Source organism: Portunus trituberculatus, chromosome 12 (genome assembly GCF_017591435.1).
Source record: "Portunus trituberculatus isolate SZX2019 chromosome 12, ASM1759143v1, whole genome shotgun sequence".
NCBI lineage: Eukaryota > Metazoa > Arthropoda > Malacostraca > Decapoda > Portunidae > Portunus > Portunus trituberculatus.
The window spans coordinates 7463245-7488282 of NC_059266.1; the positions used below are offsets into that span (position 1 = coordinate 7463245).

The 25038-nt window shown below is 41.8% G+C and overlaps 2 protein-coding genes across 4 annotated transcripts; both read right to left on the minus strand.

Moving 5' to 3' along the window:
• Positions 1–173: 173 nt before the first annotated feature.
• LOC123502540 (golgin subfamily A member 1-like) lies at positions 174–19534 on the minus strand. Of its 3 annotated transcripts, none has more exons than XM_045251657.1 (13): positions 19461–19534; positions 18205–18487; positions 17182–17431; positions 15212–15223; positions 9800–9888; positions 8731–8927; positions 7888–8017; positions 7104–7235; positions 6354–6563; positions 5091–5639; positions 3974–4205; positions 3484–3584; positions 174–2403 (listed from the first exon to the last, which is right to left on the minus strand). In XM_045251657.1, exons 2-13 carry the CDS (start codon positions 18445–18447, stop codon positions 2245–2247), a joined length of 2304 nt encoding a protein of 767 aa, XP_045107592.1. In that variant the 5' UTR covers positions 18448–18487; positions 19461–19534; the 3' UTR covers positions 174–2244. The 3 variants fall into 3 exon arrangements, with proteins under 3 accessions (XP_045107592.1, XP_045107593.1, XP_045107594.1); XM_045251658.1 differs by lacking the exon at positions 19461–19534 and adding an exon at positions 19340–19360; XM_045251659.1 differs by lacking the exon at positions 15212–15223.
• A 965-nt stretch (positions 19535–20499) lies between these two features.
• LOC123502676 (eukaryotic translation initiation factor 3 subunit I-like) lies at positions 20500–24993 on the minus strand. The gene is made up of 5 exons (XM_045251850.1): positions 24878–24993; positions 23523–23749; positions 22865–23037; positions 21711–21850; positions 20500–20962 (listed from the first exon to the last, which is right to left on the minus strand). The coding sequence occupies exons 1-5, from the start codon at positions 24878–24880 to the stop codon at positions 20516–20518; spliced, it is 990 nt and encodes a 329-aa protein (XP_045107785.1). The 5' UTR covers positions 24881–24993; the 3' UTR covers positions 20500–20515.
• Positions 24994–25038: the final 45 nt, after the last annotated feature.

Genomic DNA, 25038 nt, shown 5'->3' on the forward strand with positions numbered 1-25038 from the left:
TTAGATCCTTGGGTTTCTAGTCTTTATTACAGCATCACTTAGTCACTCAGAAGCCTCAGCAGCACCTCAGCCACACTACACAGCCTCCTGTCTCATACACACACACACACACACACACACACACACACACACACACACACACACACACACAAGGGGACAAGGAAAACAGTGAGTATAAACTTGCATAATATATTAAACATATCTATTTACATTTCATATCTGTATTTAGAAAACGTACTGAAACATCATAATGGAGACTATAAAACTAAGTGGGAATGAATTTTGCATATAGCCGAGTATACACACAGAGCTATACACAAAACACTCCCTAATATTAATTCCTCGGTGCATGTCAACAAACTTAATTATACCAATGTTTCTCAGCTACCAGACTCCTGACCTTAATTCACACCAGCAGGACGCACACCAGCACCCACACACACACACACACACACTAAGGATGGTTAAGATGTTGTGATGAGCTTGGGTGCACCTATGCTGGCTTTCCCCACCACTATACTCCTCACCAAAGACTCTCAACACACCACCTTCAGGGGAAACACACTTGGCATTTCACAATCAGGCACGTCACACATTAGAAACCTTGATATAAATGTCTGAATGGAAACAAACATAGGAAATACTTAACAACAAAAACAATAACCCACACAGTGTATATGACTAGAGAATTCCATGGAAGGTGATGGGACAGTGTGTATGTATGTATGTATGTATGTATGTATGTATGCATGTATGTGTGTGTGTATGTATGTGTCTAGAGACCATTTAGGCAAGCCACCATCAGATTCAAGAAAGGGAAAAGAAGTGACCCTCCTGTTATTATGAGTAGCTGAAACAGATAAAACACTTCAGTAGAAACAATATCATTCTTGTATATGCTCTTACAACCAAAGTACCACCACCATCACTACCACCAGCACTCCTATTTGTAATTCTTAGTAAAGGAATTGAGAGGCTGTGGCAGTGATGTGGAAAGGAACAGTGAACACAAGAACAGAGATGATAATGACCTTCCTGGTAATCACACACACACACACACACACACACACACACACACACACACACACACACACACACACTGAACAATTAGCCAGCATTACCTCAACCTTCAGTGCAGTAACCTGACTTTACGGTAAGGGACAGAGGCAAGCTGACCTTCTCCGGGCAGTGTGGGGAGAATATTCTGTACCTGAACTCTTGGCATGATCCTCGAGACACTACTGAAACAACTCTAACCTGGTATGAGGCTGAGGGATGAAAATGCTAAACTGTGTGTGTGTGTGTGTGTGTCAGTTTTTTTGTTTCCACCTCAAGAAAGAATAACGCTTTTCTATGCTGTCAAAATAGTGTAGTTTTCGATTCATTTCATTCATTTCTCGCACCAAGTTAGAGTGTTTTTCCCAGTAGTGCACAGTGATCCAATCCTGATAACACTGAGGAAGAACTGAAAGCTATGACAGGGGCACATTCTTCACCTCTTTCACCTCCACACACTAACCTGTCCCAAACATCCCCACATTCTTATGGACACACAAAGAACTATAATAAATAAGATAACAATGATAAAAAGTCAGCCAGCAGAGTGTTAGTGCTATGTGGACTCAGTAATCAGCAAAGTGAGGTGGAAAACAGTGCTGCGGACTCTTCCCTGATGTGGACAAGGGACATCCACCACTGAGACCGCTAGGGTGGTTATTATAAAAGGTGTGACTCTAAATAATGCTACTTTTGATGAGATTACTGCTATGCCTGGGAAGCTCTCTCTCTCTCTCTCTCTCTCTCTCTCTCTTGGAAGGAGGAAGCAGTGTAATAAAGATGCAATAAAGTTACTCGTTTTAATTTGTTTGCCTAACGTTCACCTCTCACATATCATTTAATGTGTGTGTGTGTGTGTGTGTGTGTGTGTGTGTGTGTGTGTGTGTGTGTGTGTGTGTGTGTGTGTGTGTGTGTGTGTGTGTGTTTGTTCTCTCTAATGTAGCAACCAGTGTCACATCACCATCCACACACACACACTGCCCCTTAGCACCTCACCTCCTCATCACACACACACACATAAACACACACACACACCACACATCACCAGTAACAGTGAGCAGTGTGGTGAGTGGTGTTCCCAGGCCACGTCAGTCACCAATACCAGTACCTGAACCCCCACCAGGCCAGTGTGGGGGTCAGCTGGGGGCCAGTGGAGGGCTGGGTGGATTAGGGCCACACCCACACGTGTCATTGTGAGGGGGGGATGGTGAGGGCGCCCTGTCCTTTACCCAGATTAGGCTTTGACCCAAACCACGACATCTTCCACTCCAGCGTCTCCCTAAGCAGTCGCTCCTCCTCGGGGTTCATGTGGAGCAGTGTGGCCACGGCTCGAGTCAGATGCACGGCCTTGGTGGAGAGACACGTTAGGTTAGGCATGTGGGAGAGTGGAAGCTGTGACGGTGGTAGAAGATTGAAGGAGGAGGAGAAAAGTGATGAGAGTTTGGTTATTGTACATGGAAGAGAGGAAGCTGTGATGGTGGTGGAAGATTGATAGAGGTGGAAGAGAAAAATGGTGATTAAGTTAGGTTAGGCATATGAAAGAGTGGAAGCTGTCATGGTGGTGGAAGATTGATGTAGGTGGATGGGAAAAGTGATACGAGTTAGCTTTGTGTGTGTGGAAGAGTGGAAAGGAAAAATTTAGTGGAAGATTGATGGAGGTGAAGGAGAAACGTGATAAGAATTAGGTTTGTGTATGTGGAAAAGTGGAAGAAGCTGTGGAAGATTGATGTAGGTGGATGGGAAAAGTTATAAGAGTTAGGTTAGCTTATGTGGAAGAGTGGAAAGTTGTGATAGTGGTGGAGGGCAAAGGTGGTGGAAGACTGAGAGAGGTGGAAGGAGAGGTTAAGATAGATTAGCTCAATGTATGGTAAGTGGAGGGCAAAATTAGGTGGAAGATTGATGGAGGTGGAGAGGAGAGGTTAAGATTGGTTAACTCAATGTAAGTAGAGGACAAAATTTAGTGGAAGATTGATAGAGGTGGAGGAGAAAAGTAGTGATTAAGTTAGGTTAGTGTATGTGGAAGAGTGTAAGAAGCTGTGATGGTGGTGGAAGGGGAAGATGGTGGAAGACTGACAGAGATGGATGGGAAAAGTGGCAATTAGAGCTAAAAATAAGGCATGACAACATATTCTCTCTCTCTCTCTCTCTCTCTCTCTCTCTCTCTTAATATAGCTAAAAATAAGGCAAAATAACTCTCTCTCTATCTCTCTTTTTTTTTCCCTTTCTCATGCTCTCTCCCTCCTTCCCTCTCTCTCTCTCTCTCTCTCTCTCTCTCTCTCTCTCTCTCTCTCTCTCTCTCTCTCTACCTGTTTTATTTTCCCCTTTTTCTCTCGCTATCTCCCTTCCTCCCTCCCTCCCTCCCTCCCTCCCTCCCTCTCCTCTCCTCTCTCTCTCTCTCTCTCTCTCTCTCTCTCTCTCTCAGCGCACCTCATACTCCCGCGAGGTGAGGTACTTGATAATGACGTGCTTCAGGTAGGCCAGGTTGATGGTACAGTAGTTGTCGTTCCCATTGGTGGCGGAGGTGGGGCCTGAAGGGAAGGGAAGCAGGGAGGTACATTTTAATTCATTCAGGATTATTTGGCAGGGAGTCCTATTTTAATTCATTCAGGACTAATTTTTGCAGGGACCTGGTTAAAAAAAAATGACAAAATCTAGACTTAATTTGATTTAACTCCCCTTTCTCTTCCTTGTAAAACTGATAGTAGTAGTATATATATTTAATACATTACTTACTTCTGGTGTCAGTTGATCACTTTGTCTCACAGTGAACAGTGATATGCTCAAAGTGTGGAAAAGGAAATAGAAGAATAAGAAAAAGAAGATAAACAAGAACAAAAACCAAAAAACAACAAGAAAGAACAAAAAATTGAATCACGATCACAAAACCACACACACACACACACACACACACACATACCATTGCCAGCCGCCATCCTCGCCTCCCACTGCTGCTGCTGCTGTGTCTCTGGCTGGTAAGACGCAGAGGTGTCAATGATCGCAGCGGAGGACGTGGCCAGTGGTGGTGGTGGTGCGGCCTGCGGTGGTGGTGGCGGTGGTGCTGTCGAGTCACTGGTGTCCGGGGTTAGGCGGAGTTCTCGCTGCAGTGTCTTCTTCATGTCCGCCAGCCGCTGCCTTTGTATTTTGAGGTTCTGTAGGAATGAGGAGGCTTAATAATCTTACTCTTATTGGTATGTTGTTATAAGATCATTGTAATGTATCTTTTTAGTCTTTCAAATTATTTTTTGTCTTTTCTTTTTTCCTCTTTCTCTCTTTCTTCTTATTTCTTTCCCATTTTTTCCTGCTTCTATTTCTTTTGTCTGTGTTTTGTTTTGTTTTTTCTTCCTTTGTGTTCATTGTTTTTTTTTTCATTGTGTTTTTTTGAAAGGACATAAAACAAACAAACATTATGAAGTCCACCAGCCTCTGCCTCTGCGTCTTAGGTTGTGTGACTCATCTTTACTAGTTCTACAGCCACTGCCAATATAGAAACTGGTTAAAAATGACAAAATCTATCCTTTTTTAATCTGCTTCTTCCTTGTAGATGCTCGTAAAGATTTAATGCTTCACTTTTGCTGCTACTAATCACTTCATCTCACAATGAAATGCTCAAAGTGTTCTGTAGCCTTAACTCCTTCAGTATCATAATGCATTTCTATTTTCATTCTGCTTAATATTTGGTGATTTTGTACAGCTTCAGAAATTCATGTGGGGGATTAGAAAAGTAAAGACTGTAGCCATTAATATTCTGATCTCCATACACCCTTCCTAATGTCAATAAAATGGTCTAATCACAAGCAAACTTCACAATTTCATATCCATTCTGGTTACTATTAGCTGATTTTATACAGCTTCAGAAACTTATGTGGGGATGAAAATAGTGAAGACTGTGGCCATTAATCTTCTGACCTCTATAGACCCTTTCTAATGTCAATAAAATGGTCTAATCATACACTAATCTCAAGGTAAAAATGAGTCCCAGTACTGAAGGGGTTAAGACTATTTACCAAGTGGTGTGTGAGTGTGTCGATGTTTACCTGTTTACTCTCCGTCAGTTCCTCCTCCATTGCCTTCACGTTCTCCCTCAGCGTCTTCACCACCTCAGACTCCTCAATCTTGTTCACCAGGTCTGCCTCTGATGCATCTAGCTGCTCCCGGAGACCCTGCGCTTCCCTGTTCACCTCCTCCAGCCTTGCCTCCAGCTCTGCCAACCTCTCCACACCTTCTCTCTGCTCCTTCTCCCTCTCCACATCGCTCTTCTCCAGAGTCTCCACACGCTCCGCATACTCATCGAGGTTCCTGGACAGCCTCTCCTTCTCTCCAGACACGACCTCCAGCCTGGCCTCTACCTCAGCTCGGCCCTTCTCTGCAGCCTCCGTGGCACCCCTCTCCCTCGCTATGGACTCCTGCAGCCTCTTCTTCTCTGCCTGTGCCTTCTGCAGCTCCTCACAGGTGGTGGTCAAGCTGGTTTCTGTCTCGGCCAGCTTCCCCTCCAGCTCAGTGACGGTGATTTCCAAAGAGGCAATGGTTTCAATCTTTGCTTGAAGGACACCGGTGCAGGAACGACATTTCTCCTCCTCGGCACTCTGTAGGGAGGCACCCGATGAGGAACTGAAGTTATGGCACCACACAATATTACAGTAAGAAAGGCACTGGGGAGGCACTAGGCTGAGGGAGGTGTATAGAAGTTATGGCACCACAGCAATATTACAGTAAGAAAGGCACTGGATGAGACACTTATGACACCACAGCAACAATAATAAACGAAGAGGCACTGGATGAGGCACTATGCTGAGGGAAGTGTATAGAAGTTATGGCACTACAAAAATAATACAGTAAGAGAGATACAGGACGAGACTCGATAAAGAAGTACTGACTGACACTACAACAGGGAAGACTGGGTGAGGTATAAGAGTGGGAAGATGCAAGGAGGAAGATGCATTAGGTTAAGTAAGCTGGTATGTCAAGAAAATAGAAGTAAAGTAAAGGCAGGAGGTTTTGAGAGGTAATCATGTGCTGGGTGAAGCTTGAAGGAAGGGAACTAAGGAAACTGAAACACTGGGTAACATTTGGAGTACAAAATGAGAACCACTGAAGGAAATAAAAAGAAAAAAAAAAGAAAATGGAACTTGACAAAAGAAAATGGAAGAAACTGAAATATTCAATGAAGCTTGAAAGAAGAAAAGAAACACACACAAAAAAATACAAAATGAAACACAAAGCACAACACAAGAACCACTGAAACAAACAAAGAACACAAAACACAAATCCAAACACCAACACCACCACTACAAACTCACCAATCGCCCGGCCAGCTCCTTCTCCCTAGCCTCCTTCTGCCCTAGCTGCCATCTGAGGGTCTCCACATCCTCCTCCAGCCGCTCCACCTCCCCCACCAGCCTCCGCTCTGCCTCTGCCTTGGCCTCCTGCAGCCCCTTCACCTCTGCCTTCAGGGAGTGGATGGTGGAGGTGAGGGTTGTGGTTCTTTCCTCTGCAGCTTGAAGATCAGTCTGTGTGAGAGAGAGAGAGAGAGAGAGAGAGAGAGAGAGAGAGAGAGAGAGAGAGAGAGAGAGAGAGAGAGAGAGTTATAAGGGTTTAGTATTGCATAATTGATGGTTAAATGAATGTAAAAGTATCTTAATGGTAATAGGTAAATAGATAAACATAGATAATTAGATAAGTATGCAGAAAAATAAATATCAATAAGAACACAAGGAGAATAAAATTGAGAAGGTAAGACATAGTAATAATCAAATGCGCACACACACACACACACACACACACACACACATACAGAATCACCACAACACCACCACCACATCACCACACACACATATACAATAACACAATCACCACCACTACTTCACAACACTGTACCACTACCACCACACACCATACACACACCATCACCATCAAACCATCTCACATCACCACACCATCACTACTACCTTCAACATAATCACCACACACCACCACACACCAATCACCACCAAACTACCCCACTATTAGACACACACAGCACCACTTCACCATGTCCCTTCACCACCGACCTGATCCTCCGCAATCTTGGCATTAAGGTGGTGAATCTGCTCCTCTAGGCTGGTGATCTTGGTGCTCCATGAAGCCTTGATGTTGTTCAGTTGCTGCCTTGTCTCCTCCAAACTGTGCTCCACCCCTTCCCTCTGGTGGCGGGGGAAGGAAATTTGGTTATGATGCTAAATTGGTGAGGTGAGGTCAAGTTATGAAGCTAAATTGGTGAGGTGAGAAGTGGTCATGTTAGATTATGGTGCTAAATTGGTGACATGAGATGAGATGAGATGAGATGAGATGAGGTGAGGTGAGGTGAGGTGAGGTGAGGTGAGGTGAGGTGAGGTGAGGTGAGGTGAGGTTGGGTTGGGTTACATTAGGTTAGGTTAAATTTGCCTGACTTTACTAAAGGTGTGGAAGAATAACAAGAAGAGATCAAAATAAAGAAGAATAAAGAAGAAAAGAAAAAGAAAAGAAGAAAAGAAAGAAAAAGTAGAAAAATAAAGAGAACAAGAAAAAGAAGAAGAGAAGGAAAAAGAGAAGAATAAGAGGAAAAAAGAATAGACTGGAAAAAAAAAGAAGAAAAAGGAAAAGAAGAAACACAAGAAAAAAAATAAAAGGAAGATTTAACCATTAAGCAAATTAGATCCAATAAGCAACAACAACAACAACAACAACAACAACAAAAAAACACATACCACCACAGCCTCACCACACACCACCACTACCACAGCCACACCACACACACCACCACCACAGCCACACCACACACACCACCACCACAGCATCACAGCATCAAAGCCTCACCTCCTTAATGAGTGCCTGTACGCGGTCTGTCTCCTGAAGGCCAGACTGTGAGTGCCGATGTTCTAAGGTTGCCACGCGCCCCTCCAAGTGCCGCACCTCCTCCTCCTTTGACTCCTCCACTGCTCGGCATCTGAATGGGGTAATGGGTAATGGGGTGATTGAGGGGTGACTGGGGATGATTAGGGGTAACTGAGAGGTAACTGGAGGTAATGGGGGTGATGGAGTAATTGGGAGTGATGTGGGGTAATGTGGAGTAATGGGATGTGATGGGAGGGGTGATGGGGGATGGTGGGATGTAATTGTGGGGTGATTGGGGTGAAAGGGGGTGATGGGAGGTGATTGTGGGGTAATTGGGAGTGATTGGGTGATTGGGAGTGATTGGGTGATTGGGAGTGATGGGGTGATGGGGGATGATGGGGGTGATAATGGGGGTGAAATAGGGTATGTGAAGAAGTTTTATATTAATGTAACTGTATTTTTTCTTTTTTTTTCAACTGTTTACTGTTTCAAGTGTGTTTTATCTGTCGTGTTAATTCATTTTGTTACTACATAGCGTGCGACACACCCAGCATCACCACAGCTTACAGCACTACTACCACACATCACCACAACACTCATCACCACTCAAAACACCACAGAATACCAGAAAAAAACACCACCTTCCAACACCATAACACACTGCACCAATCCACACCACCAATGCAAGAGGGGAACCTTATCAGCGCAGGGGTAGGGGGTGGGGGGTTCAGGGTAGCCGCTATAAGCCTCCACGAGAATTTTTTTTTAAACTTAGCAATCTTTAGAGTATTTTTTTATCCCTTCAGCACCATGACACACACATACCTAGCCTCAGCCGCCCTAAGCTTCTGTCCGAGCCCCGCCACTTGTGTTTCCAGTTCGGTCTTCTCCTCGCTGAGTGCCCCAACCCTCTCCTCTAAGCCATGGAGTCGCCCCAGCCTGGCCTCAGTTGCCGCTAGTGCCTCTGTCTTCTGTCTCAACTCCTCCTTCAGGTGGTCCAGCTCACTGTTAGCATTCAAAAGCTGTTCGGGGAGTGAGAGGTTAAATTAGGTTAGGTTAGGTTAGGTTAGGTTTCGTTAAGTTTGGTTTGGTTAGGTTAGTTAAGACAGTCAGATGTGAGGGAAAATAAAGGATGCGGAAGAGGGACGGAGTTGATAACAGGAATACTGTAATCAGCAACAAGGGTAGTGAGGGACTGGGATGGGATGGTATGGGATGGGATGGGATGGGATGGGATGGGTTGGGTTGGCTTGGGTTAGATTAGATTAGATTAGGTTAGGTTAAGTTAGTCTAGGTTAGGTTAGGTTAAGTTAGGTTAGGTTAGGAGAAATAACTATGAGGGAAATAAAGGCTAGGTAAGGTTAGGTAAAGATTAGCTTAGATTAAGGTTAAGTTAGATTAAGTTAGAAATAAATATGAACTAAATAAAGGCAAGGATAGATAAAGTGAAGGAATAATATACAGGATAGAAGGAATGAAATAGAAGGAATGAGGAGAGTTGATACAGGGAATGAAATAGAAGATTGACAGAAGGAAGGAATGAGGGACAAATGGATGAAAAGGAAAATGGGAAGAAAGAGAGAGAGAGAGAATGAAAGACAGGAAAAGGAGACGACAAACAAAGGAGAAAGAAGAAAAAAGAAAAAGAAAAAGAGGAAAACTGAAGGACAAGGGAATGAATAACAGGAAAAAGAAGACAAACCAAGAAAAACAAAGAAAAAAAAAAATCCACAATGCCAAAAAAATAAATAAATAAAATAAATAAATAAATAAAAGAAAATAATAATAATAAATAATAATAATAATAATAATAATAATAATAATAATAATAATAATAATAATAAACAGTAAATAAACAGTGTTAGGATTTGAACACGTCACCATTAACACTCACCATATGCTTGACCTTGGCTCCCTCCTGTGCATTGAGCCCCTCCAGCTGGTCATAGTTGTCCTGCATCTCACACACCCTCACCTCCAAACCTGCAACACACCACACAACACACCTGTCATTCTGTGGGTGTGCCTCTCAGTGTGTGTGTGTGTGTGTGTGTGTGTGTGTGTGTGTGTGTGTGTGTGTGTGTGTGTGTGTGTGTGTGTGTGTGTGTGTGTGTGTGTGTTATTCACCATGGTCATCTGCTGGTCACCCAGCCAGCCTTTCCCCTACAGAAAGAGCTCAGAGCTCGTGGTAACTGATCTTCAGGTAAGGCTGAGACCACATCAAACAACACACACCGGGAAAGCGAGGCCACAACCCCTCGAGTTACATCCCGTACCTATTTACTGCTAGGTGAACACACTCTACACATTAAGAGGCTTGCCCATTTGCCTCGCTGCTTCCCGGGACTCGAACCCGGCCCTCTCGATTGTGAGTCGAGCGTGCTAACCACTACACTACGCAGTGTGTGTGTGTGTGTGTGTGTGTGTGTGTGTGTATTTACCTAATTGTATTTACCTAATTGTAACATACGGGAAAAGAGCTATGCTCGTGTTGTCCCGTCTCCATATCTATTAATGTCCAGCTTTTTCTTAAAATCATGAATATTCCTTGCGTTGACCACTTCCACGTCTAAACTATTCCATGCTTCCACCCTTCTATGAGGAAGCTATATTTTTCACATCTCTCCTATAAGTGGCCATTTTAGTTTTTCCCATGCCCTCTCGACATTCTTCCATTCCACATACACAGATCTTCCCTATCCATTTTTCCATGCCAATCATCACTCTGTATATTGCTATCAGGTCTCCCCTTTCTCTTCTGTTTTCCAGGGTTGGAAGTTGCATTCTTTTCAGTCTGTCTTCATAAGTCAAATCTCTTAAGTCAGGCACCATTTTCGTTGCAGCCCTCTGTACTTTCTCTAGTTTCCTTATGTGTTTCTTTAAGTTCGAGCCCACTGTATTGTTGCATATTCAAGCCTCGGTCTTATCATTGCAGTAATTATTTTCTTCATCATTTCTTCATCTAAATATCTGAACGCCACTCTTATGTTCCTCAATAAGTTCAATACTTCTCCAATTATTTTGTTTATATGTCTCTCTGGCGATAGGTCATTGGTAATTGTCACCCCAAGGTCTTTTTCTTCATGACTGGTTTTATGTCTTCATTTCCTATCTTGTACATACTCCTGATTCTTCTTTCACTCTTGCCAAACTCTATTTTCTTGCATTTTGTCGTGTTGAACTCCATTTGCCATGTACAGCTCCATTTCCATATTCTGTCCAAGTCTTCCTGGAGTAGTTCGCAATCTTTGTCACATCTCACTTTTCTTAACAATTTTGCATCGTCTGCAAATAGGCTCACATAACTGGACACCCCATCCACCATGTCATTTATGTAGACTGCGAACATTACTGGTGCCAACACTGATCCCTGTGGAACTCCACTCTCCACCAATCCCCATTCTGATGGTCTGTCCTTAATTATTGTTCTCATTTCTCTTCCTACCAAAAGTCTTCCATCCATTTTAGTAAACTGCCATGCACTCCTCCTACCATTTCAAGTTTCCAGATCAGTCTCTGGTGTGGTACCTTATCAAAGGCCTTTTTTAAATCCAGATATATTCCATCAGCCCAACCATCTCTTTCCTGTATTACATCTATCACCCTCGAATAGTAACATATCAGGTTTGTCGTGCATGAACGCCCTTTCCTAAAACCAAATTGACACTCACAAAGTATGTCATTTTCTCCAAGAAGTCTGTCCATCTAGTCTTCACCACCCTCTCACACATCTTAGCTACCACACTTGTAAGTGACACTGGTCTATAGTTCAATGGGTCTCTCTTGTTACCTGATTTATAGATTGGGACAATGTTAGCTCTTTTCCAGTCTTGGGGCACTACACCTTCCCTTAATGAGGCATCAATTACTTCACAAACTTTTTCTGCCAATTGCTCCCTGCATTCTCTTAAAATCCATCCTGATACCCCATCAGGTCCCACAGCTTTTCTCACTTCTAAACTCCCCATCATGTTCTTGATCTCCTCCACAGTTACTTGAAACTCCTTCATAATCCCTTTCTGTTCCATTACCAGTGGTTTGTCAAAAGCAGTCTCCTTTGTGAATACCTTCCGAAAGCATCCATTCATAGCCTCTGCCATTTCCTGGGATCTTCACTGTATACTCCATTTACTTCTAAACTTTCAATACTTTCTCTATTTTTGATGTTGTTGTTCACATGTCTGTAAAAAGCCTTGGTTGGTCTTTACATTTATCAATTATATCCTTTTCTTGTTTCTTTCTTTCTTCTCTTCTAATCAACACATATTCATTTCTTGCTCTTTTGTAACTTTCCCACTGCTTAATCCGTCTTTTCCTTCTCCACCTCTTCCATGCATCCTCTTTTCTTGTTCTAGCCTTTTCACATCTATCGTTAAACCAGTCCTGCTTTCCAACTTCTCTATGTTGTCTTATTGGTACAAATTTTTCTCACCTTCTTTGTATATTTTTATAAATTCCTTCCACTTTTCATTTGCTCCTTAGCACTCTTGAATTTCATCCAATTTGTCTCTTGAAAGAATTTCTTTAGGTTTCCAAAATCTGTCTTGGCATAATTCCATCTTCCCACTTTATATTCTTCATTTCTTCTAGATTTCTCTTCGTCTATCACCTTGAACTCCAAAACTGCATGATCACTCTTTGCTAAAGGGCACTCCACCCTCATCTCCTCAATGACCATTGGCTCTGTACTAAAGACCAAGTCCAGTCTTGACGATGCTCCCTCTCCTCCAAACCTAGTATCTTCTTTGACCCACTGAGTTAACACATTTTCCATTGTGTGTGTGTGTGTGTGTGTGTGTGTGTGTGTGTGTGTGTGTGTGTGTGTGTGTGTGTGTGTGTGTGTGTGCATGTGTAAAAATCAGTGTGTGTGTGTGTGTGTGTGTGTGTGTGTGTGTGTGTGTGTGTGTGTGTGTGTGTGTGTGTAAAAAATCAGTGTCTGTGTGTGTGTGCATGTGTTAGAAGCTTAGTGTAATGTACAACTTCACAGATCAATGCTAGTAATGACAGAGAAGAGAAGTAAGGGAGGGAGGTAGCTAGGGGGTGGGGAAGAGAGGCAGGCACACAGCAACAACACAGCAGCTCTGGGCAGAAGGGGCGAGACTGTACTAGCTTAGGGAATAAAGAGAAGGATTATAACAGCTTGAGTATAAAAGTAGATCCTCACACTTGCTTGGGTTATAAAAATAGAACGATTATACCACATCTGGCCATAAAAATAGAGGTTATACCAGCTTTGGGGGATAAAAAAGAGATTATTCTAGCCTTGGAGATACAAAATGGAGATTATATTAGCCTTGGGGATAAAAATAGATGTTGAAATGTTGAAGAGACAAAGAGAAGTAATAAGAAGGAAAGGAGATGGAAAGACAGACAAAAAGAAAAGGAAAAAAAAATCTAGCTAAACTATGAACAGAAATGAAAATTTGTCAGAAAAACAATAAGACAAAGAATGATGAAATATTGAAGAGAATGAGAGGAGCAGTAATAAAAAGAAGGAAAGGACAGATAGAGAGAAAGAGAGATAGAGAGAAAGACAGACAAAAGAAAAGAAAAAAAACTATCAACAGGGATATGGAAAATTTGTGGAAAAAGACAAAAAATGCTGAAATATTAAAGAAAATGAGAGAAGTAAAAAAAAAAAAAAAAAGAAAGAAAGATAATGAAAAAGATGGACAAAAGAAAAGGAAAAAAAAAATCTTGCTAAATTATGAACAGAATCATGGAAACTTCTGAAAACAGGAACACCCACTAAAGATGCTGGAATATTAAAAAATAGGGCTATGGATGAGAGGAGAGAGATGGCAGGCTGAACCAGCTCTCGGGGGGGACAGAGGGAGGTGAAGTGGGGATGGTTAACGGAGGGGAAGAAGCTGAGGTGCAGGAGCAGGCTAGCAAGAGGGAAAGAAACGCTGGATATATGTAAGCTGAGGAGGAAGAAAGCTTTAGTCATTATCTCTACAGCCCTCCTCCTCCACCACCACCACCACCACCACCTCCTTCACATGCATCCTTCCAATTCACCGAGGAAGGAAAGAAAATATGAGCGGACTGTTTTTCTTTTTAGCAGAGTACATGATGCAGGGAGTCACCTCAGCTCCAGCACTACAAAAAAAAAAAAAAAACAGGTTCCTTGTGCCTCTAAACTAGAAAAAAAAATTACAGTGAGAGTGAAATGTGGGCTGTTTACATAGATACCACCACCACCACCACCAATTAAGAGAAAAGGTAAACAGGTAATCTCAGCTTCTACGCTAATAAAAACAGGTTCCTTGTGCCTCTAAACTAAAAAAACAGTTATAGTGAGTTAAATGTGGGCTGTCTACATAAATACCACCACCACCACCACCAATTAAGAGAAAAGGTAAACAGGTAATCTCAGCTTCTAACTACAAAAAACAGGTTCCTTCTACCTCTAAACTATATATATATAAAAAAAAAAAAAAAGAAAGAGAGAGAGAGAATGAAATGCGAGCTGTTTACATAGATACCACCACCACCACCACCAATCAAGAGGAAGACAAAGAGGTAACATATTTAGAGCACTGTTAGATGAAGATAGCAAAGACAGAATAGTGATGTGGTACCAATAGTGTCAACATGCAGCAGCTCAGGTCTGTGGTGGCGATAAGGCTTTGAATAGCAGTAAGGCCGTTATTTCTGACCTAAGTGCAAGTGAATTGAAGGGGTCTTAAAGTAAATAAAGTAAGTAAATCAAGTTGGCGAGATATAAAGGCAGAAACAAAGGCTGAGGTGATGGTTCTTCTCAGTGTGTAAGTGGAGTGCTTTGAGAGGTGGGAAGCTGGCTGTGACTTGGCACACATACACACGCACGCACACACACACACATTCATTTACACATTCTCTCTCTCTCCCTCCCTCTCTCTCTCTCTCTCTCTCTCTCTCTCTCTCTCTCTCTCTCTCTCTCTCTCTCTCTCTCTCTCTCTCACAGTTAATCCAACCAAGATCTTAGCTGAAAAATACATGTAAACTCTATTAATGTACCTGAGAGAGAGAGAGAGAGAGAGAGAGAGAGAGAGAGAGAGAGAGAGAGAGAGAGAGAGAGAGAGAGAGAGAGAGAGAGAGAGAGAGAGAGAAACACCACTCTACGACAGCATCAAAGAAAATCACAGCACCAAAATCACCAAGAAAGTGTTCCCTGCAGTCACCACTCACTCTCTCACTCACCAGGGGCAGGCAGAGACCGTTCATGGTGCCACACTACACTAACACCTCCACCCACACCCACTCAAGCCTGGCCAAGCTGTGAGTGTGTGTGTATGTGTGTGTGTGTGCCAGCAAGACTTACCTTTGACTCTGGCTGAAAACAACAGGGAAGGAACATCAATGAGGGGGTGCAGGGCGGGGGGAAGGAGAGCGCATGACACCTGTTAACGACTCACCCACACACTGCTTGACATGACACAACCGACATTTAGTTAACCTCTTCAGTACCAAGATGCATTTTCATATTCATTCTGCTTACTATTTGGTGATTTTATACAGCTTCAGAAACTCATGGGGAGATTAGAATATCGAAGACTGTGGTCATTTATCTTCCAACACCCCATAGACACTCAATAATGTTAACCCCTTCAGTACCACGGCACATTTTAATATTCATTCTGCTTACTATTTGGCGATTTTATACAGCTTCGGAAACTTATATGGTGATTAAAATAGTGAAGAGTCTAGCCATGAATCTTCTGACTTCTATAGACCCTTCGTAATGTCAATAAACTTGTCTAATCACACCCAAACCTCAAGGTAAAAATGTGTCCCAGTACTGAAGGGATTAATAAAATGGTCTTATCGTACACAAATCTTAAGGTAAAAATGTGTTCCAGTACTGAAGGGGTTAGTAAAATGGTCTTATCGTACACAAATCTCAAGGTAGAAAATGCGTTCCAGTATTGAAATGGTTAAGATGCAACACCTAAGTCCTTTTTTTTCTGCTTCTTTTTTTCTTTTTTCTATTATTACTTATGGTTCTTGGTGGTTATTTTGTCTTTTGTTCTATTTTTCATTCTAGTACCCTAAGAAAAAAAAAAATACTAGTTGTCTAAATGTTTATAGATAATGTTTTCTCTTTTCCCATTCCATTAATTCTAGTACCCTAAAAAAAAACATCGCTAGTTGTCTTAATGGTTGTACATAATGTTCTTTCTTTCCACTGCATTCACTCTAGTAACCTGGAAAAATGACAAAGTTAGATAAATGCTATTACTCTCTCTCTCTCTCTCTCTCTCTCTCTCTCTCTCTCTCTCTCTCTCTCTCTCTCTCTCTCATACCCACAAAATACACTACAGACATTTCACATCATTTGGTTAGTTCAATATATCTTTTATCTTTCTATCTATCTGTCTTAAAAACCTCTCTCTCTCTCTCTCTCTCTCTCTCTCTCTCTCTCTCAGAAAATAAGTATACACAGACACACATTCCACATAATTTCCTTTGTTTAATATATCTTCTATTTGTCTCTCTCTCTCTCTCTCTCTCTCTCTCTCTCTCTCTCTCTCTCTAACACAGCAGTAACACATCAACAATAAACAAAGTACTTGCTGACCACACACCAGGTAAACAACGCAAGACAAGAGTAAACAAACAAGCAACGCAAGACAACGGTGAAGGAGAGAAAGACGGAAATAGAGAAGAAAATGTGCAAGCAAAGAAAAGGGGGAAATAAATGGAAAGTGACAAAATAATAGGGAAAAAAACACGTACTAAATATATATACAGACGTAACGGGTGACACACAAACACACATACAAGGGGAAAAACACAGAAAATACAGTAAATAAATGGAAAAGAAATTATACACAAATTATACACAAATATTAGGCAAGGAGGTAAGAAAAGACACATGCACATCTCTCTCTCTCTCTCTCTCTCTCTCAAATATGAAAACAGAAAAATTTATATTCAAACAATAAAATGATAAAAATAATAGAAAAGGATAAATAAATACAGATAAACTCTCTCTCTCTCTCTCTCTCTCACACAAACACTAACACACACAGACACACACACAAAGAAAAAAAAAAAAAAAAAAAATAAATAAACAAAACAAAACACAAAAAACACACAAAGAAAAAGAAAAAAACGAGACAACACAAATAAAATAAAAAGAAACAAAAACAAACCAAACACAAACACACACACACACAAAGGAACACAAACAAAAACATTAATAACACACACATACACACAGACACACACAAAAAAAAATAAATGAATAAATAAGACAAAACACACACACACACACACACACACACCTACCCTGGGCTTGCTTGAGCTGGGCGGCCACACTCATCTTGTTCCCCTCAGAAGCCTCCAGTTGCTCCTTCATCTTCTTCTCCCTCTCCAGTACCTCCTGCAGCTCCTTGGCCATCCCTGCTGCCCTCTCCCTCTCCTCCTCCAGCCTGGCCCTCCACTCACGCTCCTTGGCATTGAGGCGGTCCAGTGCCGAGTCCTGCTGAGCCTCCAGTGCCAAACGTAACTTCGAGATTTCATGTTCCAGCTCTTGTTCCTGTATATTTGGGTGTGTTGGGGTTATTTTAGTGGTATTTGGGGTTATTTGTTGATTACTCTGGGGGTATTTTGGCGTTAATTTGGATTTTGAAAATTTTGGGTTTTGGAAAGTTTTGGGTTTAAAAAATTTTTGTTTTGAAAATTTTGGGGTTTAGAAAATTTTGAGTTTAAAATTTTGGGGTTATGAAATTTCTGGGTTTTTGAAATTTTGGGTTTTTAATTTTTGAGTTATGAAAAAATTTTCTTTTCATAATTTTGAGATTTTGAAAATTTTTGGGGTATTGAAATTTTTTGAGGTTATGAAATTTTTGAGATTTTGAAAATTTTGAGGTTTTGAACTCTTTTGGTTTGGAAAATTTTGAGGTTTATTGCATTTATTTTGAGATTATTTAGTGGGATTATTGTGTTTACTTTGGGGGATTTACTGGGGTTGTTTTGTGGGTTTATTGGGAGTTTATTTGTGGGGGAGGATTAAATGCCTCTAATTAGGATTTTATTTTGGGGTTTACCATCATTGTTATTACATACACACACACACACACACACACACACACAGATAGATACATAGATAGATATTTATTGACCACAACCAAATAGTTACAGGTGGACTCGGAAGATATGGTCCATCAAAATGTCTTCTATAAGAACTTGTAAATGGCTTAAAACAGAATAAAGTGTCCATTTATACAAACAAACGCATGAAACGCCTAAAGCAAATCAAGATATTTCACCCAAAAATCCTAAAACACACACACACACACACACACACACCTTCTCCAGGCCGGGTCTCTCCTGATCTGCAGTGGTGGTGGTGGGTGAGAGGGGTGGGCTAGCGGACACCAGACCAGGCAGGGACACCACAGAGGGCTGGCGGGAGTGTGAGGTGGAGGGGGTAGGGGTGACGCTGCCGGGGGTCTGCTGGCGGGACCGCTGTCTGGACCCAGTCAGGGTAGTGGGGGACGAGAGGCGCTTCAGGTCCACGTCCCCAATTTTACTCTTGAGGTTGGAGAACATTGTGGTGGTGGTGGTGGTGGTGACGACTTGAAGGTTATATCTGTGAACAAAGTGTTTTTTCTATTTATATATTAAGGTTTTCAGAAAGTCTAAATAGCCTCAATAATTGTCAATATTTTGCATACACTCCTAAATGTTACAGTAATATAAAGTACATAATATCTCTCTCTCTCTCTCTCTCTCTATCTATCTATCTATCTCTCCTCTCTTTCCATCATTGTCTACCTACTGCACACTTTTATTCTTCATATCTGTGCTCTCTCTCTCTCTCTCTCAGGTGAACTTAAAAATGATTGGTATTTTCATCTCAAAGTCTATGCAACAATTAATTCAACAACATAATGACACAGTTGATTCTTTCACTCTACAGATCACAATAAAAAAAAATGAACACACACATTTTGCCTGGAAACATATAATTAATGGGTGGAATGTGTAAGATTACGATTATTTCCACAAAAGCATGGTAAAAACACTACGAGAAAGAAAAATAAGGTAAAATTGTAGTTTCAACCAATATACCCTATCTTATATTCTATTTCCCTGTCTAACAAGCTTGGGGACCTCCTGGGAAAGCAGGGTTGTAACCTATTCTAACCTAACCCCATTTTCTAATAAGGTAAAGTGGGGTTATAAATGCTCGTTGAAGTTTGATGTAGACTGCGAATGTGTATAATTACGTGTGGTGTATTGGTTTAAACTGCAATAATACCTGAAAAATTTGCAGAACATACAGGAAATAGAAAGAAAAAATAAAACACCCAAAACAAGCACAAGAACAACTAAACACCCAAAAAATGAAGAAACAAAAGAAATCCAAACACATCAGAATTCCCAGTGACGTAAACAAGGAGTGTATTCCAGCAACACTTCAACACACGTTCTCATTTACCTGCCTTCCCCTCAATTAACGCCCCCCACGTCACTAATAATGGCGGAGGACACACTCAGGTGGTCCTATGTCGCCGCAGTGTCCCGGTAATTGGTGTATGGAAGGGTGTAGCAGTAATTACCTGGCAGGGAGTGGGCAGTCAGCTGGTGTTGTGAAGACGTCACTTCGGGATCTGTCTTTTCAACGGGGCCTCTTCCATATTTTTCATTTCTTTTCATTTGGATTTTGAAGTTTATTTGTAGTTTGTTTTTATTTATTTGATTTTTTTTATATTTCGGGTTTCTATTTTGTTTCTTTTTCTTATCTTGTTGTTCTTTTTCATATTTTCATCTTTTTTCCTGCGTTTTCCTTCTTTTTTTTCATATTGCTTGATCCCTATTTTTTCTATAAGATAACAATTAGGTTACTTTCATTTACTGTGCAGGGTAAGAAAGTTGTATGCAGAGAGAGAGAGAGAGAGAGAGAGAGAGAGAGAGAGAGAGAGAGAGAGAGACTTTAAGCATATAAGAACAAACTAGTATTAACAATCGTTCGTTCACTATTACTTCTTTCTTTCCCTGTTCCACACACACACCATTCAGAGTACCAATCAGTTGCCAATTCATACTTTGCTCTTCAACTTCCTTTCCATCTTATATAAATAAATTAAAAAGCCTGCAGAAAAATTAGAAATCTTGCCACCAATACTAGCACAAAGGGGATAAGGAAACACACACACACACACACACACACACACATGCAGAGGGACATTCCAAGATTATGAAAAGTCAGTGTTTGAGCATTAAAAAGTTCAGTTTTCCACATAGGATAGTGGACATGTGGAATGGACCGAGTGAAGAGATTCTAGCAGAAAGCGTGCGCAAATTTAAGAAGTTGTATAAATGCAGATATGGAGACAAGTCAGCCCCTCTTGAATCCTGTAATATACAAATAGGTAAACACACACACACACTCTCTCTCTCTCTATGCCTTAATAAAACAACAAACTCTCCTGAACTTACATCTATTCAGGAAAACCAATACAACACTTGCCTTCATCAGTATAAAATATAACCGATTAATTCACTCTCCGATAACACATAACCTTTCTTTAAACAACCTGGTGCTGGGTCGCGTCAGGTCAGGTCAACAGGGGTCACAAGGTCAGAGGGAGAAATAGATGATTTCACAGATTTATTAGAAGTCAAACTTGAACTGGTAATACGCGTCATCAAACACATGCACCCTGACATAACCGTCCTCTCCACCACTGGCATACCCGCGGCCATTAGGGTGGAAGCAGATGGAGTTGATGGGTCCAAAATGCCCCTTCACCCTCGCAAATTCCTCCTCAAACACCAAGTGGAAGAAACGCGCGTCAAATTTCCCGATCCTTGAGGAGGTGGTGGTGACATCCATAGCCTCCTGTCCACCGCCCATCACCACATGCGGGTAGGTGTCCACGAGGGGTGAGATGGCGGCTGAGTTGACAGGGCGGTCTGTCTTGTACATTTTGAGTGCCTCCAGGTTAGTGATGTCCCAGAGTCTTGCGGTGGTGTCCTTGCTAGCAGTGATGAGCATCATGCCGTCGTGACTCAGCTGCATGTCCTTGATCTGCTTGTTGTGCTCCTGTCCAATCTCAATCTGATGGGGAGACACAGGAGGTATTGAATGTGAAGTGAAGATCTGATGGGGGAGGTATTGAGTGTGAAGGGAAGGATTTGATGGGGAGATATGGGGAGTATAAAGTTTGGAGGAAGGATTTGATGGGGAGACACACAGGAGGTATAGAATGTGAAGGGAAGAATTTGATGGGGAGAGATAGGGGAAGTATACAGTGTGGAGGGAAGATTTGATGGGGAGACACAGGAGTACAGACTGTGAAGGGAAGATCTGATGGGGATGCAGTAGGAGACAGAGAGAGACAGAGACACAAAGAGGATACAGAGTGTGAAGGGAAGGATTTGATGGAGATACAGGAAGACAGACGGAGACAAAGGAAGATAGAGAGACACAAAGGGGGACAGAGGGAGATGGAGGAAGACAGACTGAGACAGAGAGACACAGAGAGAAAGAAACTGTGACCTTTTCATCCTGTCCATCCTCTTTTCTTTTTCTTTATAGAGACAGAGAGAGAGAGAGAGAGAGAGAGAGAGAGAGAGAGAGAGAGAGAGAGAGAGAGAGAGAGAGAGAGAGAGAGAGAGAGAGAGAGAGAGAGAGAGAGAGAGAGAGAGAGAGAGAGAGAGAGAGAGAGAGAGAGAGAGAGACAGAGAAACAGAGGACAGACAGACAGAGGAAGAAATTAAGTTAGAAAAGGAAGGAGACAGAGGGAGACAAACCACAAAACAAAACGCTTCAGTCTATGTCAACACCACAACACCACCGCCATCACCTTCTTCCCAGTGCGCATGTCCCACTTGATGATGGAGCCGTCCTCGTGTCCAGTGACCACATACTCGTCCAGTGGCCCCCACAGCACAGACAGCGCCTTGGTGTTGTTTGGGGTGACCTGTGTCTTCATGATTGGCGTGGCTGGCGGGGGGAGAAAAGAAAACATTATTTAACCCCTTCAGTACTGGGACACATTTTTACCAGTGTTTGTGTATTATAAGAGTATTTTTTTGACATCAGGAAGGGTCTATGGAGGTCAAAAGGTTAATGGCCACAGTTTGAACTATTTTAACTCCCTTCAGTACTGGGACACATTTTTACCATGTGTTTGTGTACGATAAAAGTATTTCATTGACATTAGGAAGGGTCTATGGAGGTCAGAAGATTAATGGCCACAGTACTGGGACACACATTTTTACCATGAGGTTTTGTGTACGATACAACTATTTTATTGACATTAGGAAGGGTCTATGGAGGTCAGAAGATTACTGGCCAGTCTTCACTATTTTACTTCTTCACATAAGTTTCTGAAGCTGTATAAAATCATCAAATCTTAATACTGGGACACATTTTTATCATGAGCTTTGTGTACGATAAGAGTATATTTTATTGACATTAGGAAGGATCTATGGAGGTCAGAAGATTAATGGCCACAGTCTCCACTATTTTAATCCCTACATGAGTTTATGAAGCTGTATCAAATAACCAAATAGTAAGAAGAATGAATATGGAAGCATGTCATGGTACTGAAGGGGGTTAAGTCTATTTCTGTCAGGATGGAAATAGAAAAGACATTAGTTTGAAGTTATTTTTTGTCATGGGAAGAAACAGAAAAGATGATAAAATTCTAAGTTATTTTCTTGTCAGAATGGAAAAGACATTACAGGTTTTAAAGCATACATAACACCAGGACACCACCACCACCACCACCACCACCACCACTAACAACAACCATCACCACCATCACCACCCTTAAAGAAAATAAATTAATAAAACAAGAAAAACAAAACAAGACACAAATCAACCACAGAAGAGGAAAACAAGAAAAAACACCTTAAAATAAGAGATAAAAATAAAAAATAAACAAATAAACAAAATTAATAAAACAATACTACCACCACCACCACCACCACCACCACCGACACCACCACTCACAGTCGACATTGTTGGGTTCCCGCACGTCAATAATATTCAGCTCGGAGTTGTGGCCCATCATTTTGTCGGTGGTGTAGGCAATCATGGTGCCGGAGTAGGAGAAGCTGACACCACGCACGGAGGTCTTCATTTCCAGAGTGGTGTTGCTGGTGCCTGTCTCCACGTCCCAGATCCTGCAGGTGGAGGGAGTGGATGAGATATAGGGCCATATTAAAAAACACCTTGCTCTCTCACTATGACAATTTTTCAAGTCCCCAGAGATGACTATCCGGGTTTTCAAGACAGTTTCTCCTTATGATCAACTAGAAATCTTGCTAATCCATCACCAGAACCATAAAAATACTCCTAACCCCTTTAATACTGAGATACATTTTTCAAGTCCCCATTGACGACTAAGTGGGTTTTCAAGACAGTTTCTCCTTATGATCAACTAGAAATCTTCCTAATCCATCACTGGAATCATAGAAATACCCTTAAAAACTAGTGTACCTTCAATTAGAGCCTTTGGGAGTAGTTGTCGTGAGAGAGCAAAGCGTTTCCAAATACAGGTTATAGTGAGAGTGTGAGAATGTGTGTGAGGTATAAAGTGGATTGTGGATATCAACATACAAAGGGACTCAAAATTAAATAAATACATGACAAACCCCCAGCAACTCACCTCATAGTCTGGTCAGCAGATCCCGTGATGAAGAGCGAGCTATCCCACTTGACGTCAATGGACCAGACTGTCCCCGAGTGGCCGTCGTAGGAGCCGAGCCGCTCGCCATTGATGGAGTACCACACATTGGGCTTGGGGTCCTTGGAGGCGGAGAAGAGCAGGTCGCCCTCTCGGTTAAACTTGATCTGTGTGATGGAGCGTTCGTGCCCCTGCAGCATAATGGGCTTCTGCAAACACACAGGCAAACAAGTGAGGTGCCATTGTTTGTATTAGAAGGAATGGGAAGGTTGGATAGGGAATAGGAAACCTAAATAGGGAATTGGAAGAAGGTTAAATGGAGAATAGGAAGGTTGAATGGAGGATAGGAAGGTTGAATAGGAGTGTGTGTCCGTGCAAACACACAGGCAAATGAGAGAGGTGATTTGTTGTATTAGAAGGAATGGGAAGTTTGGATAAGGAATGGGAAGGATGAATAAGGAATAGGGAGATTGTGTAGGAGTGTTCGTGCTCCCTGAAGAATAGTGAACTTCCGAAAACACACAGGCAAACAAGTGAGGTGCGATTCTTTGTATTAGAAGGAACGGGAATGTTGAATGGGAGAATTCGTGCCCCTGCAAACACAAAGACAAACAAATGAGCAGCAATTGCTTGTATTAGGAGAGGAAATGGGAAGATTGAATAGGGAATAGATTTTGTGATAAGAGAATTGGTGTATAAATGGCAGAATGGGCCTGGAATAAAGAATAAAGAATAAAAATAAGTGGTATAAAAATCTATAAGAGATCCTTTCTTGATTAAATATGGCCGTTTCTCCCTTCAGACTTAAAAAAATGTGAAACTTGGTCTATTTCAGTATCACCACACTAACTAAACAAATACAAACTTACTCTAACCAATCTAAGCTTACTCTTACCTATCTGAACTTACTCTAATCTACCTAAACACATACAAACTTACTCTACCCTACTTGAGCAAATACAAACTTACTCTATCCTACCTAAACCAAGACAAACTTACTCTAATCCTATAACTAACCTAACCTAGCTCTGTTTCTGACGCGATGTATAAATTTCCCAAAGCATCAATACGAATCAATAATAGCCGAGCACAAACCAGCCACGCCTTACTTCCAAACACTAATCCTGGACAAGTAAGACGAAAAAAAAAAATACATTAATAATAATACCACCAACACAAGGAAAAGCACAAATATATACTAGAGGCCGCGGCGACATGTGGTGCAACGCCCAGCCCACTCCCAGCCTCACAACACGACAATACTGCCTCCTTCAGGGTCTGTGAGGGCGTAGGGTAGGCGTGAATGGCCCTGGAGGTTGTAGGAGAGGGATATTTACCATTTTGTGAGAAGAGAAGGGCGGCCCGAAGCACCAACTCCCCAGTGACAACAACAGCGAGGCACGGAAGAATGATGGACTGCCTCAATATTGGGACTAAACTATTTTTTCTCCTTTTTCTTAATTTCACAGCCTAGTTTTATAGTATTTATATCCCTTTA

Bases quoted from the DNA above. Each gene is read 5' to 3' on its own strand.
- LOC123502540 (XM_045251657.1), bottom strand. From the start codon at position 18,447: ATGTTCTCCAACCTCAAGAGTAAAATTGGGGACGTGGACCTGAAGCGC. The intron at 3,585-3,973 runs GTATGTGTGTGT...CCTTCCCTTCAG, and splicing joins GAGGATGGCGGCTGGCAATG to GCCCCACCTCCGCCACCAAT. The intron at 2,404-3,483 runs GTGCGCTGAGAG...CTCTCCACCAAG, and splicing joins TCACCTCGCGGGAGTATGAG to GCCGTGCATCTGACTCGAGC.
- LOC123502676 (XM_045251850.1), bottom strand. The intron at 23,038-23,522 runs GTGAGTTGCTGG...CTCCACCTGCAG, and splicing joins TCTGCTGACCAGACTATGAG to GATCTGGGACGTGGAGACAG. The intron at 20,963-21,710 runs GTGATGGCGGTG...TCTCCCCATCAG, and splicing joins ACATGCGCACTGGGAAGAAG to ATTGAGATTGGACAGGAGCA.